General features: G+C 35.8%; 1 protein-coding gene across 1 annotated transcript in view; it reads left to right on the top strand.

Moving 5' to 3' along the window:
- Positions 1-13,214, top strand: part of LOC114666296 (cullin-9) — a 122,134-nt gene that overhangs the window by 69,411 nt on the left and 39,509 nt on the right. Inside the window, 9 exon segments of the mRNA XM_028821121.2 lie at positions 3,725-3,952; positions 4,601-4,669; positions 4,671-4,692; positions 7,804-7,975; positions 8,107-8,212; positions 12,033-12,128; positions 12,425-12,442; positions 12,444-12,601; positions 12,764-12,897. Coding sequence (XP_028676954.1) covers positions 3,725-3,952; positions 4,601-4,669; positions 4,671-4,692; positions 7,804-7,975; positions 8,107-8,212; positions 12,033-12,128; positions 12,425-12,442; positions 12,444-12,601; positions 12,764-12,897 — 1,003 coding nt within the window.

A 13,214-nucleotide genomic window follows, 5' to 3' on the forward strand; every position in this document is an offset into this window, starting at 1 on the left:
TGTTACGTTATTTTTAAAATGTTTCCTTTTTTTACATAACCTCTTTAACACACTACTTCTCCGCTGCGAAGCGCGGGTATTTTCCTAGTATATGTGTATATATATATATATATATATATATATACATACATATACACACATACATGCAGTTTCAATAACATAGAAATCAATATAAACATTAACATCATTATCATATGAGAATATGAAGTAATATATAAGAAGCACATTTCATATAAATATAAATTATTAAACAGTAAAATATTCTTCTGTAATTTGCTACCGTGGCAATTTGTGTGTCTGTCCAGGATTTTAAATCACCTGTAGCTCACAAACCGTTTCACCTATTGACTTGAAATCTGGTACACATATAGTACGTCACGTCTACTATCCGCTTTATGGGTGATGATTGTATTACTCTTTTTATCTTTATTTTATTTTATTGTAGAATCAACTCCTATCTGCGCACACCAGGGCGGCCGTGGGCGGATGCGTATGGTGTATTCACTCCATGTTATCGTGCATTGCGCTGTCACTGGTATTTTGCTAAAAGAATTTGAACAACATATAAGAAGCGTATAAATTATTAAACAGTAAAACATTAACATTTAAGAAGTAAAGTTACATTAAGTACTACTGCAGTGCTTTCGGGTATACCTCATTTTTTGTTTGCCCATTACATGCTTAAATGTATACATTTTTTGGTGTACCTACCCGAGAACACGCGACATATAACCGAGCGTGGGAGAAGCAAGGATTTTAAACACGCGTTGAGTTCATCTGCTGGTCTCCCTCGTGGAATAACTGGTAATGTTTGACTAAAATCTACAGCGAGTAAAACGACATTACCTCCTTTTTTTTTTTTACGATCTCTGAGATCTTGCTTTTTTTGGTTCAAGGCTTCATAAGCTCTTTTATGTTGTATGGTGTACTTATCCCAAACCATCATCTTTGAATGTTGCAAGACTTTCGCCTTGTATGTAGATCGGGGGTAATTACATTCATTGCATTCCTAGTCTGAATCACAATCTGATTGTATGGGTGGTTACCTGGCACTGTAGGGTTACCACCCGTCCTTTAAAATACGGAATCGTGCCGCATTTGAGAATGAAATTGCGCGTCCCGTTTTGAATCATTACGGGACGGGATTTGTCCCGTATTTTTTTTATCATTTTTTTTAAAGCAGCGTCTCATGCAAATCATCCCACACGCATTTTATGAAGATGCCTCCTTTCCTACTTTTGATTGGGTAATACTTGATGTCATCGTTAGTTTGATTGGTCTTTTTAACTGTCCAGTGAGGAGGGCGGGTCTTTTAAGTACAGTCTGCAAACTATTGGCACTGAGATGTGGCACCCGCTGCAGTATGCGTCCCTTATTTTTTTGCATTAAAAGTGGTAACCCTACCTGGCAGGTAACACTTAAGTTTGGTCATGAAGTCGTGTAAAATCCGCCACGTGCCCTCTTTTAATTGCGAGAAGCAGATATATATAGCCAAATTCTCGCGGTTCGTTGCGGCGAAGTACTGCTTTTCATTTTTTAATAAGAAAAGAAAACCTTTTTAAACGGATCGAAAATATACCAATAACAATTTGTTAAGGATCTGTTTTTTTCTGAACCTCGCTTTTCACAGCTGTCGCGCTACGGCGTGTGTTTCGTTTATTTGACAGTATGTAGATCGCGGTAGTTACATTCATGGCATTCGTTTTCTGAATCACAATCTGACTGTATGGGTGGTTACCTGCCAGGTAACGCTTGTGGTTGGTCAGGAAGTCGCCTTACATCCGCCACGTGCCCTCTTTCTGTTTCCAGAAGCTGATCATAGAATGGTTTTAATAGTTTACTTTCAAATAATGCAAAGAGTATGCGACACGTGTTTCTCCCTAATTCTGGGCTCATCAGGCATACACACTCACTGCATCCCCTCTCGTGAATCGAATCTCTATCGTCAGCGCCAGAGTTGAAGCCCCTAACGTTGCGGTCAGCAAGTCGGCTAACATCCGCCATGTGCCGTCTTTCAGTTGCGAGAAGCAGATCATAGAAAGGTTGAAACTGTAGCCCCTAACGTTGCGCCACGGCGTGTGGTTCGTTTATACCTCGTGTCTTCTCATTAAACTTTTATCTCGCGAATATGTTATTGCAATCCGCAGCGGGAGCGTTTCTATAAACTTAATTTTAAACTTACGTTTTACACCGTGCTTTGTTTCCCCTTATGAACATGCTTGTATGCTTCACTCGCTCCCTTCTCATTGTTTAATGAATTTTTTGCTCTTCGCTGTTTGCGGGTCTTCCTTCATTTCCCCCTACTTCGTTCTTTTATCTCGCGAATATGTTATTGCAATCCTTAACGGGAGCGTTTTAATAAACTGATTGAAAATAGTTTTGCATTTACCTTTTTAGTAAAAGGCGAGCTTTTAAGCCTGAGAAATCACCCCGTAAATGCACACGTTTAATTGCACATGTGTTAATATGTATGGTTACACAGTATTAAAAGACAGTGAACAACGTCAGTTACCTTTGTTCCCGCGTTTGATAAAAGGCGAGCTTTTAAGCCTGAGAAATCACCCCGTAAATGCACACGTTTAATTGCACATGTGTTAATATGTATGCTTACACAGTATTAAAAGACAGTCAAAAATTAACGTCATTTACCTTCGTTCCCGTGTTTGACTCGTGCTGTAAATCTCTTCCTTGTTTTTAGTTCACGTGATTACGTAGGAGGCGTGATGACGCGATACGTGACTCCGCCTCCTCCATTACAGTATATGGACAAAAAATATGTTCCAGTTATGACCATTACGCGTAGAATTTCGAAATGAAGCCTGCCTAACTTTTGTAAGTAAGCTGTAAGGAATGAGCCTGCCAAATTTCAGCCTTCCACCTACACGGGAAGTTCGAGAATTAGTGATGAGTGAGTCAGTCAGTCAGTCAGTCAGTCAGTGAGTCAGTGAGGGCTTTGCCTTTTATTAATATGTATAGATAAAAAAGGCTTAGTGCAATTCAGAAAAAATTATTTAGTGAAACTGTAGTTTATTAAAGCTTATGAATAAACCTTTTTATGATTTATTAATTTTATATCCATATGATGTCGGTCTGTTTTATTTACAAGTGAGAACCAACTCACTATTAAGAAGGTATGCAAATTAAAGGGCCTCTCTGTATATTACAGTAATAGTAAAAGTCTAGTTGAATTTTAATAAAGTTAAAGCCATTTTGAGTGTAAACTCCATATGGCAGGTTTTGTTTTTTCCTATCTACTTTGTCTTCCACTTGCTTTATATACTTGGCTGTAATGTAAAGATTAAAATACAGTTTTAAGGAGACCATAACCTTGATGTGCAATCATTACCCCATGCCTAGATAATTTTTTACTTGACTTACAGTAAAAGTGCATGCATTCTATAATTGCTTAATTAAAATTTTACAGTAATTTAGCAGTTACAAAATAAAATGTTTGTTTATACAGCTATGTATGAACAAGTAAAATTGAGCAGCAGCAGTTCTCCACTGAGAATGTGAATGTCGTTTTTGAATTTAACTTGGATATCCTATTGAAACAAGTCAGAGAATCACAATACATATACATCATATGACACTATAGTACTGTGTGGTTTTTTTTTTGTTTTTTTAAGAGTCATGCACTGTAGATGCTTGTAGTGTAAAATGAATAAATATTGGTGTAGCATTAAGACTAACTGGATTTCACTGTATGCTTTGTCTTTTTAAGGTTGTTCAACAGTTTATACGTTTGCTTTACCGCCTGGCAACTTTGAACAAAGATTATGCTGTAGTAATGTGTCGTCTTGGCACAAAAGAGATTCTGATAAAAGCAGTGGACAAACATAGCACCAACCTGTTAATGGTCACCGAACTCCGTGATTTAATTAGTGATTGTGAAAAATATGCCATCCTTCACAAGAAAATGACTACTAGTATTTTGGCTGGATGCATACAGGTACATTCCTAAAGATTAAAATTTAGAATTTATTGATGTCAGAGTTTATATATTACATGTATTTAAACAGTATGTACTTCTGTTTTTTTGTGATCAAGTTTTTGTAAAGTTGGCAAAGGAAAAAAGAGAATAAACAATTACAGCTCATTTTAAGCAATATGTAAAATCATAAAAACCCTTCCACTAGTTCAAATAAATTAAGACATTACCAGTACAACCATAAGAAAAGATCAACGCTTAACCATTACACCAACAATAAAAGGCTAGGGAAAAGACCATTCCCTGTCACTGGGCATTGGCGACCCAGCTTCCCACAGATCAAGCAGTAGACACTCATTTAATAATGATGATAAATGACCTATTAATACAGTATGTGGAAACACAATGAATGTCAGATGATTTTCAGAAAAGGGCAGAAAGACAGTTAGGAGCCTGTCAGTTAGTAGCCAGTACAGTAGTGGTACCCCAGAAAAAGATCCTCTGAGGCGTAGAATTATGAGAAAGAAAGAGGGGAATAGGAGGAGATGCGTGAGAAATATTCAAGCAAGAAAGGAAATGTCAGCAGAGAGTACCAAAGAAAGAGCTTTAAAAACTAAGGAACAAGATAAACTGTTCAAATATTCATTCTGTTTTCTTGATATTATGTAGATGGTACTGGGACAAATTGAGGAGCATCGAAGGAGTCATCAGCCAATTAACATCCCATTTTTTGATGTATTTTTTGCGAAATTTGTGTCAAGGTTAGTATAGCCATGCAAATATAAGTAAATATGTGATGAGGACGAAGCTGATTAGCCTACCTAGCCTTTTCATTTATTTACCAGATATTTTCCAAAAAATTCAGATACAAAGTTCCCAAATTTGCAAGTACATGTCTTGTTTCATTAATCTGCTTTCCTATGCATGAAGGAATATATTTTTTTTCTTCAACTTTTTTGTTGAGCTGGTTGGAGTATGCACTTTTAACACCTGGTATCTCTTCATACTTTTTTTTCCCCCATCTGTTTAAGTATATCTGCCGTCTCCTTTTAATCATTGTTTGCTTAATTTGATTAGATTCAAATCCTGCCTTACCTTGTAAGTATTGCAGTTATAGGCATACTAAGTGTTTCCTGTATTTTCTTTGGTGGTATAATGCACAAGTTATTAAAGTATACCATATTCCATGTTTCCTCATTAGCATATTGTTCAGGTTAAGCGTACTTGACTTGTATATCACCCATCATGCTATGTAACACATCTATTAGTGTGTTACGATGACTTCACAATGACAGCTGTTTTCCCACTGTGTACTTCAATGCAAATAAAGTTATACAATTAAACTTTTTTGCTATGTGTCCGTTTAAATTATGTCCAGCATTATCCATATAATGTATAATGTGTACATTTTGGGTTATCTACATTTTTAATAACTTTTTTATTTATCTTAATCATCCATCCATCTATTTTCTAAACTCACTTATCTAGAGTAAGTTCATGGGGAACCTGGAGAATATCCTAGCAAGCATCAGACGCAAGGCAGAAAGAATCCCTGGACAGGGCACCATTCTGTTGTGGGGTGAATACATACCAACATACACTAGAGCCAGTTTACCAGTCCACCTAACCTGAATGTCATTGGACAGAAGGTGGAGCACACCCGAACACTCGAAGGAAAGCCATGCAGATATGGGGAGAACATGCAAATTCCACGCAGAGTGCCCTCAGAAAGTGAACCGCATCTCCTTGCTGTGAGGCAGCAGTGTTATTACTGCACCACCCTTCCGCCTTTATCTTAATTGATTATATAAACTTAATGTTTCAATGTTTAATTTTATAGGACACCACTTTTGAAAACATTTAATTCAGAAAAAGATTATTGTGCCACATTTAAGTCTATTTTATACCTGCCTTCTGATAGAATTTGACAATTAACTGTCATGGGATCTCGGTCTAGATAATATGTATTCTTCAGCTGCTTTTGGTACTTGCTTCCAAATCTCCAGTATATTAATAACAGTGGAATGGGCCCAACCTACATCAGTACTAATGCTGCTAACATATTCATATTGGACACAAGTTTTTCTGTCTTTTATAATTATTTACATTTTTTTAAAACATTTGATAAAATGTACACAAAGTAGCAGAATTAGCACACTATTTAATATACTAATTTAACAAAGGATATATTGCAGTCTTTAAGAATTCTGTGGTTTGCAGTGACTTATGAAAAATAAACGTGAGCTGTTTCTTTTATTAGGTTTCTTTTATCACTTTAGGTTAAGTGACCCTGGTTTACATTTCTCTTTGTAATATTTTAATTGTTTAATATGACCTGAATATTCTTTGTAGCCACCAGTGTGCCCACTGACTTTCTCGCTGGTAAAAAGTGACGGAAATATAAGGAATATGTTTACAGTTATGACTGTTGATTTGTCTGTTTTGTATATTCCTCCTTGACTACTCTTTCACTGCTAAAACAATGAAAGGGCCTTATATAGTTGGCTTTTAAATAATCAGGAGTTTTTCTTCCCAACTTAGTAGTCTTTGTTGGCAGCTGGCTAAATTACTTCTCCTTTAGCTCATATAAAAGCAAAAGCCTGCTTGTAATCCCCAGCATGATAAGTTTGCATCTCATCTCTGCCTTCTCAAGGAAGATAGAAGCTATAAGTGGGAGTGACAGCCTGAACGTATTCCTCAGCAGATGTAAATGATACTGTTAACTCTGATTCATACATTCACAAATGTAAGTAGTGGTGTGAGCTCAGCAAACCTGAGAGATACAGCAGCCGGATCAGTCACTGGCTAGACTGAAATCCTCATCTAGCTGAGTGATAGAACCATCTGCTTTTATATCCAATAACCTGTGTTTGAATCTTACTGCCAACAACATCTCATGTGACTGAGAGTGTGTAGGGCACCCTGAACAAATTGCTTAGCAGAGACAAATATTTTAGTATACATGTGTAGGTTTGTATGTGTTCTCTGGGGTGATTTGTATGCTAGGTATTGTTTTATATATATATGTGAGCATGTGTATATGTATATATTATCTTTTTAAGGTCCATGCTCAGAAATAAAAATTTCTTTTTACACATTTAAGATTTAAAGTAAGCAACATGCATATAAAAGTAAAGTTCAATGTCTTACTCAACCATCTTAGTATTAGTTAAAAAGGAAGTGGTAGCATTTGGTAAAGAAAAATCTTTGGTTTATTTACTTCCTGGTAATTACCCTAAGTATTCTCTTATCATTTCTAAGTTAATGCTCAAAAATTTTAAAGTTTAACACCAAAAATCAGTGACAGTACAGATTACTACCACTTATATATCAGTTGGTAAAATGTGTTCATAGCCTACTATATGCCTTTAATTTTTAAACACTGTGCCCAAAGATACAAGTTCCTACATGCACTGTATTGGTTCTGTACAGGTGCAGATTTCTGTACAATAACGCTTCATATAATTGAGCAGGATCAATTTTTGTGATGTTTTTGTTTCAGCTGGCGGTATGTATTATGGCACAAGCCTACCAAATCATTTATTTGATACTCAGTTTAAGAAAGCTTATCATAATGATTAATTTAACAACTAAGCTTGCAGCTTTAACCAGAAAGATGTTTTTTTATTGTTTTTGTTAGCAGAGAATGCCAATTTAAACTTAGTTTTCAATGGTTCATGTAAAATTAGGGTTTTACAAGTAGTGTATTTCAGATGCATTATGGTCCATTTAAACTATTAACTATAGGTGTTATTTTATTGTTTTTTAAAATAATTTAAGTAAAAATGTAGGATAAATGTAGATTTAGCTCTGTGTAGTTTTGTCTTTTTAATATGTTTAGTTAAATTCCTTATTTAATATGCTTTTACCAGGTTCCAGCGTTGAACTTAAAGAAGACAAATGCTGGGAAAAAATAGAAGTTTCTTCAAATCACCATCGTGCAAATAAATTGACTGACAAAAACCCCAAAACTTACTGGGAGTCAAATGGAAGTACTGGTTCTCATTTTATCAACATCTTTATGCACAAGGGTGTGATCATTAGGTATGATAATTATGTCCTCCTTATCCTATTTGGTCTTTTTGTGAAATATATTGCCCTTGTTCCGGATTAATTAATTTTTTTTTTTGCGTTACAAATTTATCTTAAGTATGTGCCTGATTGCCTCCCCCCAGGCATTTAGCTATTTGGGTTGCTGCTGAAGATACTAGTTACATGCCAGCCCGGATAATAGTGATGGGTGGAGATGATGCTGCAAGCATAAACACTGAGCTTAACACTGTGAGTTAAAATTATGCTTTATTTCCCTACATATGAAGTATTGCATTTTATGATATTTGCCAGTATTTTATTTTGCAGTAATTGCAAAGTAAACCTTTCAAACTATCTTTTCAACTTGTAAAAAAGATGCTAAATTGTATCTTAACATCAGCCAAGTAATATCAGCTTGATACAGTCATAGTACAAGGTCAAGATGTGCATTATTAGTAATTCTCTAAGAAGACAAAAGTGTTGTGATTAACAAATGTAACTAAAAGACTTTCTAATTTACTTAAGTAAAAGATTTATCCCATTGATTGTTTTTTGTTATTTTCCTTCTATGTACACTTTGGCTCATCTGCACCAGTAAGTATTGCCATATGTTGCACAGAGTGAGCTTTCACAGATAATCTGATAAACGCAGACCATACTTTTTATACTATCACGAAGTAATGATATAAATTATTTTTTTATCTTCATTCAAAAAACCATAGAAAGACAAATATTTATACTGTATATATAATGGAAAGTTGACTGTATTACATAGTTACTCATCAAGGAAAACACTATTTTCAGGATGGTGTCTGTAGGCTAGTCTGTCTCTGGTGAGAAGGGACATGTTGATATTCATCATGAAGTCATCCAGTTTATAGTGAGACCGTGAATGCAGCAAGTCTTTTCATATAGCAAAAATGGTGACAATTACAATGATGTTGTACATGAGTGACATTCAAAATCCCTCAAACTACTCTACCACTTGCGGATTGTTAGTAGCTTCAGAATTTTGTACAAGTGTTTTTAAAGTTTACAGAAGTGGTGTATTATTTGCTAATTTGGGATATGCAGTCAGCCAGTTTTGAGACTGCATTTCACAGGAGCATATGTGGAGGTCATTTTGATGTTTACAAACATACTACTATTGGAGAAACACTGTTAAGAAGTGGGTACTGGTGCTCGTTTATACCACCAGTAATATTTCTGCATAATTCCTCACAGTGACTGTGACAGCCAAGTCAGAACTTTATTTTCTTTTTAATGTTCTTGCTTTATAGTCATTCTTGTGTGTGTTCAGACCTTATTTAAAGAGCTTATGTTAAAAAACAAATTTCCCCCTGTGGACTGTGATGCCTAAAGGCATGTACAGCAGCCCTAACCTTGACACAGACAGGACACTAATTGCCACACAGCACACGGTTTATTTACAGGAAACACTATCCATACAGCACATTCCTTTCTGTCAGCCAGTTCTTTTGCTTCCACTCCTCCTGACGAGATTAGTCCACTTTCTCCTATAGAGTGGTGGTAACTAGCTCTTTTTATAGGTCATCCGGAAGGAGTCCAGGTGCCCAACAAGCTTCTTCCAGCAGCACTTCCAGCTGTGGCATAAGTGCTGCCAAATCGGGCTCTGCAAACCTCTGGGTACCCCCTGGCGGTAGCCACGGGCCCCAACAGGGTTGGGCCTGCTGGAAGCCAGGGCAGCTGCCCTCTTTCAGTCTGGTTGAGAAACAGTCGGCTGTCAATTTTGTTTGATTTTGCTCAAACTCGAAACTGGTTACACCAAGCATCTCATTCAAGTACATTCTCTTGCTTATCTGATGTGACCATATTATCTCAAAACCACATTAATAAAACATAAGCACTGTACTAGTTACATAGACAATATCAGGCAAAAACATTTTTTTTTTAAATCTACTGCTAAATGTGCACCACAAATCCAAAAGTGAGCAGACTCTCAGTTGCTACTTGTACTCAAAAAAAAAAAAAAAAATTGATCTTGTGGTTGTTAAATACACACATTTAAATCAGAAATCACAGGACTGCTTTTACTCTGTATACAGTACCTCAAAACATATTGATATGAGCAGGCATTTTGACTGTTTGACAAGCAAATCAAAAAATGTATTTAATTATAATTCACACATTAATTATTGATCTAACTAGTCATTAAGCCTGTTACAATAACGGGCACTAGAACAGTAATGCACAAACATTAGTAGGAACAGTCTATATTAAATGGCAAGGGACCTTGACCTAATTCTGTTTGTTGGTCGTATTTTTCTTTGTCATTCAACCTTTCTTTTGTTGATGTTTACTTGCTGAGCTGACCATTCTTCGTGGGCTGCCGCCGTGTATTGTGTGTCTTTAATTTTCTGTGACAGTAATACTGTCTTGTACGTCCGCTGGCTTGTACGTCCGTAATATACCTTTAATTTTCTTAGGCGGTAATACAGGCGTGCACGTCGGTAATATGCCTTTAATTTTCTCTGACAGTAATACTGGCTTGTATGTGGCTGTAATATGCGTCACTGTATTGTGTACCTTATAGTATAGTTTCCTCTCGCAGTAATACTGGTTTGTATTTCCGTAAAACGCCTGTAACTTACTCTGACAGTAATATCGCACATCGCACCGTGCCCCGCGCATGCGCACTTCACCAGAAGACACACACACACAAACACCTGGACGCACACAGGGATTTTATTAAAGAGGATAAATACATTTTATAGGATCCATTAATCCATCCATCCACTTTCCAACCCGCTGAATCCGAACACAGGGCCACGGGGGTCTGCTGGAGCCAATCCCAGCCAACACAGGGCACAAGGCAGGAATCAATCCTGGGCAGGATGCCAACCCACCTGCAGGACACACACCCACACACCAAGCACACACTAGGGCCAATTTAGAATCACCAATCCACCTAACCTGCATGTCTTTGGACTGTAGGAGGAAACCGGAGCGCCCGGAGAAAACCCACGCAGACACGGGGAGAGAACATGCAAACTCCACGCAGGAGGACCTGGGAAACGAACCCGGGTCTCCTAACTGCGAGGCAGCAGCACTACCACTGCACCACCCGTGCCACCTGGATCCATTACTGTTAATGTCAATATTCTGCATTGAAATGAAGTGATGAACCACCAGGAATACATTGAAAAAGTGGAAAAATCCAATTATAACCTTTTGAAGACCTACCAGGATCTATTAAAAGTGTAGTGTTTGGTTTATACACGGAATTGGAACATTTTCTCAGTGCTATAAGAAAATAGTTTCATGTGCCAACATTTGGTACAAAAATAAAAAAAGGCAATTTCATGCCAGACTTTAAAGTACAAACCCCATTTAGAAATACTGTACATTTAAGTTGGTCAGTAAAACTATTGAAAATCTTTTCTTTGTCTTTTATCCATTATTTAATTGTTCACATAAATTAACATATCACAGATTTTTGTTTTCATTGCATTTTGGAAAATATCCTAACTTTTCTGGAAGTATGGTTTGTACAAGGGCAAGGTGTATCACCATTATCATAGGAAAAGTTCAGGGTGAATCTGGGTAACAACACAAGTATGGATTAAATTACCAAGTAGTGTGTAGTGTAGTAGGGACTTTATAGAGACTTTCACATCTTGACTTATTGTTTTGGTCAATCGAGATAAATAAGATAGACGAGCTTGTTTGGCTGAGTGGCCTGTTCTCATCACAATTATTCTAATGTTATAAAAGGAAAAAAATTATACCTTGTTGTTTCTTAAAAAAATTAACATTATGTGAAGTTGGCAGTTTAACATACTAATTATTCGATAGGTAGGTATTGTAATCAGTTTGCTGTTCTATTCTTAACAGTTGACTCACTTTTTTTCCTAAAGTAAATAAGTTAATCTGACAGTGTTTAATTATGGAATTATAGGAGTAATTTTTGTGATTTCCAAGTCTCTGAGTAAACATATCTATTATATAAACCGATATTAACTAACCCATCTTCATTACCAAATTGTTTTCTTTTTTTTTTGTTTTATTCTCATATTAATATTTTTCTTTTCATTTGCTCTCTTTGTAGGTGAACGTACCTCCCACAGCTAATCGTGTAGTACTACTGGAAAATATGACTCGTTATTGGTCTATTGTGCAAATTCGAATTAAAAGGTGTCAGCAGGTAAGATAAATGTAATAATCTGTCGCTGTTAAACTTCAAAGGTAACTACTATATCAGAGTTTTTTATATATATATATCTATATCTATATATATATATATCTATATCTATATTATCTATATCTATATATATATATATATTATATATATATAATATATATATATCTATATATCTATAATATATATATATATCTATATATCTATATATATATATATATATATACTATATATCTATATTATATATATATCTATATATATCTATATATATATATATATATATATAATTTTTTTCCTCATAGGGAGGCATAGATACACGGTGTCCATGGATTTGAAGTTTTGGGACCCAAACCAACGTTCTGGCCAGTTTTTAAAGAACAGCTTTGTTGTAGGACTTATTTGTTTTATACAACCAAAGCACACACCTGGTGCCAAGAGATTTTGGATGACAAAATGCAGCTTTTGCAGCTTTTCAACAAGTAAGATTATTCATTTAATTTAATAACAAGATAGAAGTTTGGTGATATAGATCATTTCCCCTATTATATGTGAATTTATGTGTTTCAGTTGTTTTAGTAGAGTGGCCTCTGTTGTCATGGAGAAAAATGGTTGAATTTATTTCATTTTTATTTTTGCTGCAGACTAAATAGTGCTCTCCGACATGAGCAAATGTTCGCTGACAGGTTCCTTCCTGATGCAGAGGCTTCTGAAGCTCTTGGTCGAACTTGCTGGGAGGCTTTGATCACACCCATAGTACAAAGCATCACAGTCTCAGGTAGTTGAGTGCATTGCCGTAATCAATGTTGTTGGTTTGTACTAGTTATAAACACACATATAAAGAATCCTTGAGTGGGTCTAAAATTACATATGTATCAGTTTAAATAAGTGATTAGCATGGGCAGATATTAACTATATTTTAAAACAGCAGTGCATCAGTGGTGGGTAACAAGAGTCCACTTTATCAGCTCCTTTGATATTTTTCTTTTATAATTAAATAACCCAGAACCCCAAAATTAAACCTTGTGTACATGTACAGGTGCATCTCAATAAATTAGAATATCACCGAAAAGTTAATTTATTTCAGTAATTCAA

The sequence above is a fragment of the Erpetoichthys calabaricus genome, chromosome 15 (genome assembly GCF_900747795.2).
Source record: "Erpetoichthys calabaricus chromosome 15, fErpCal1.3, whole genome shotgun sequence".
Classification (NCBI taxonomy): Eukaryota; Metazoa; Chordata; class Cladistia; order Polypteriformes; family Polypteridae; genus Erpetoichthys; species Erpetoichthys calabaricus.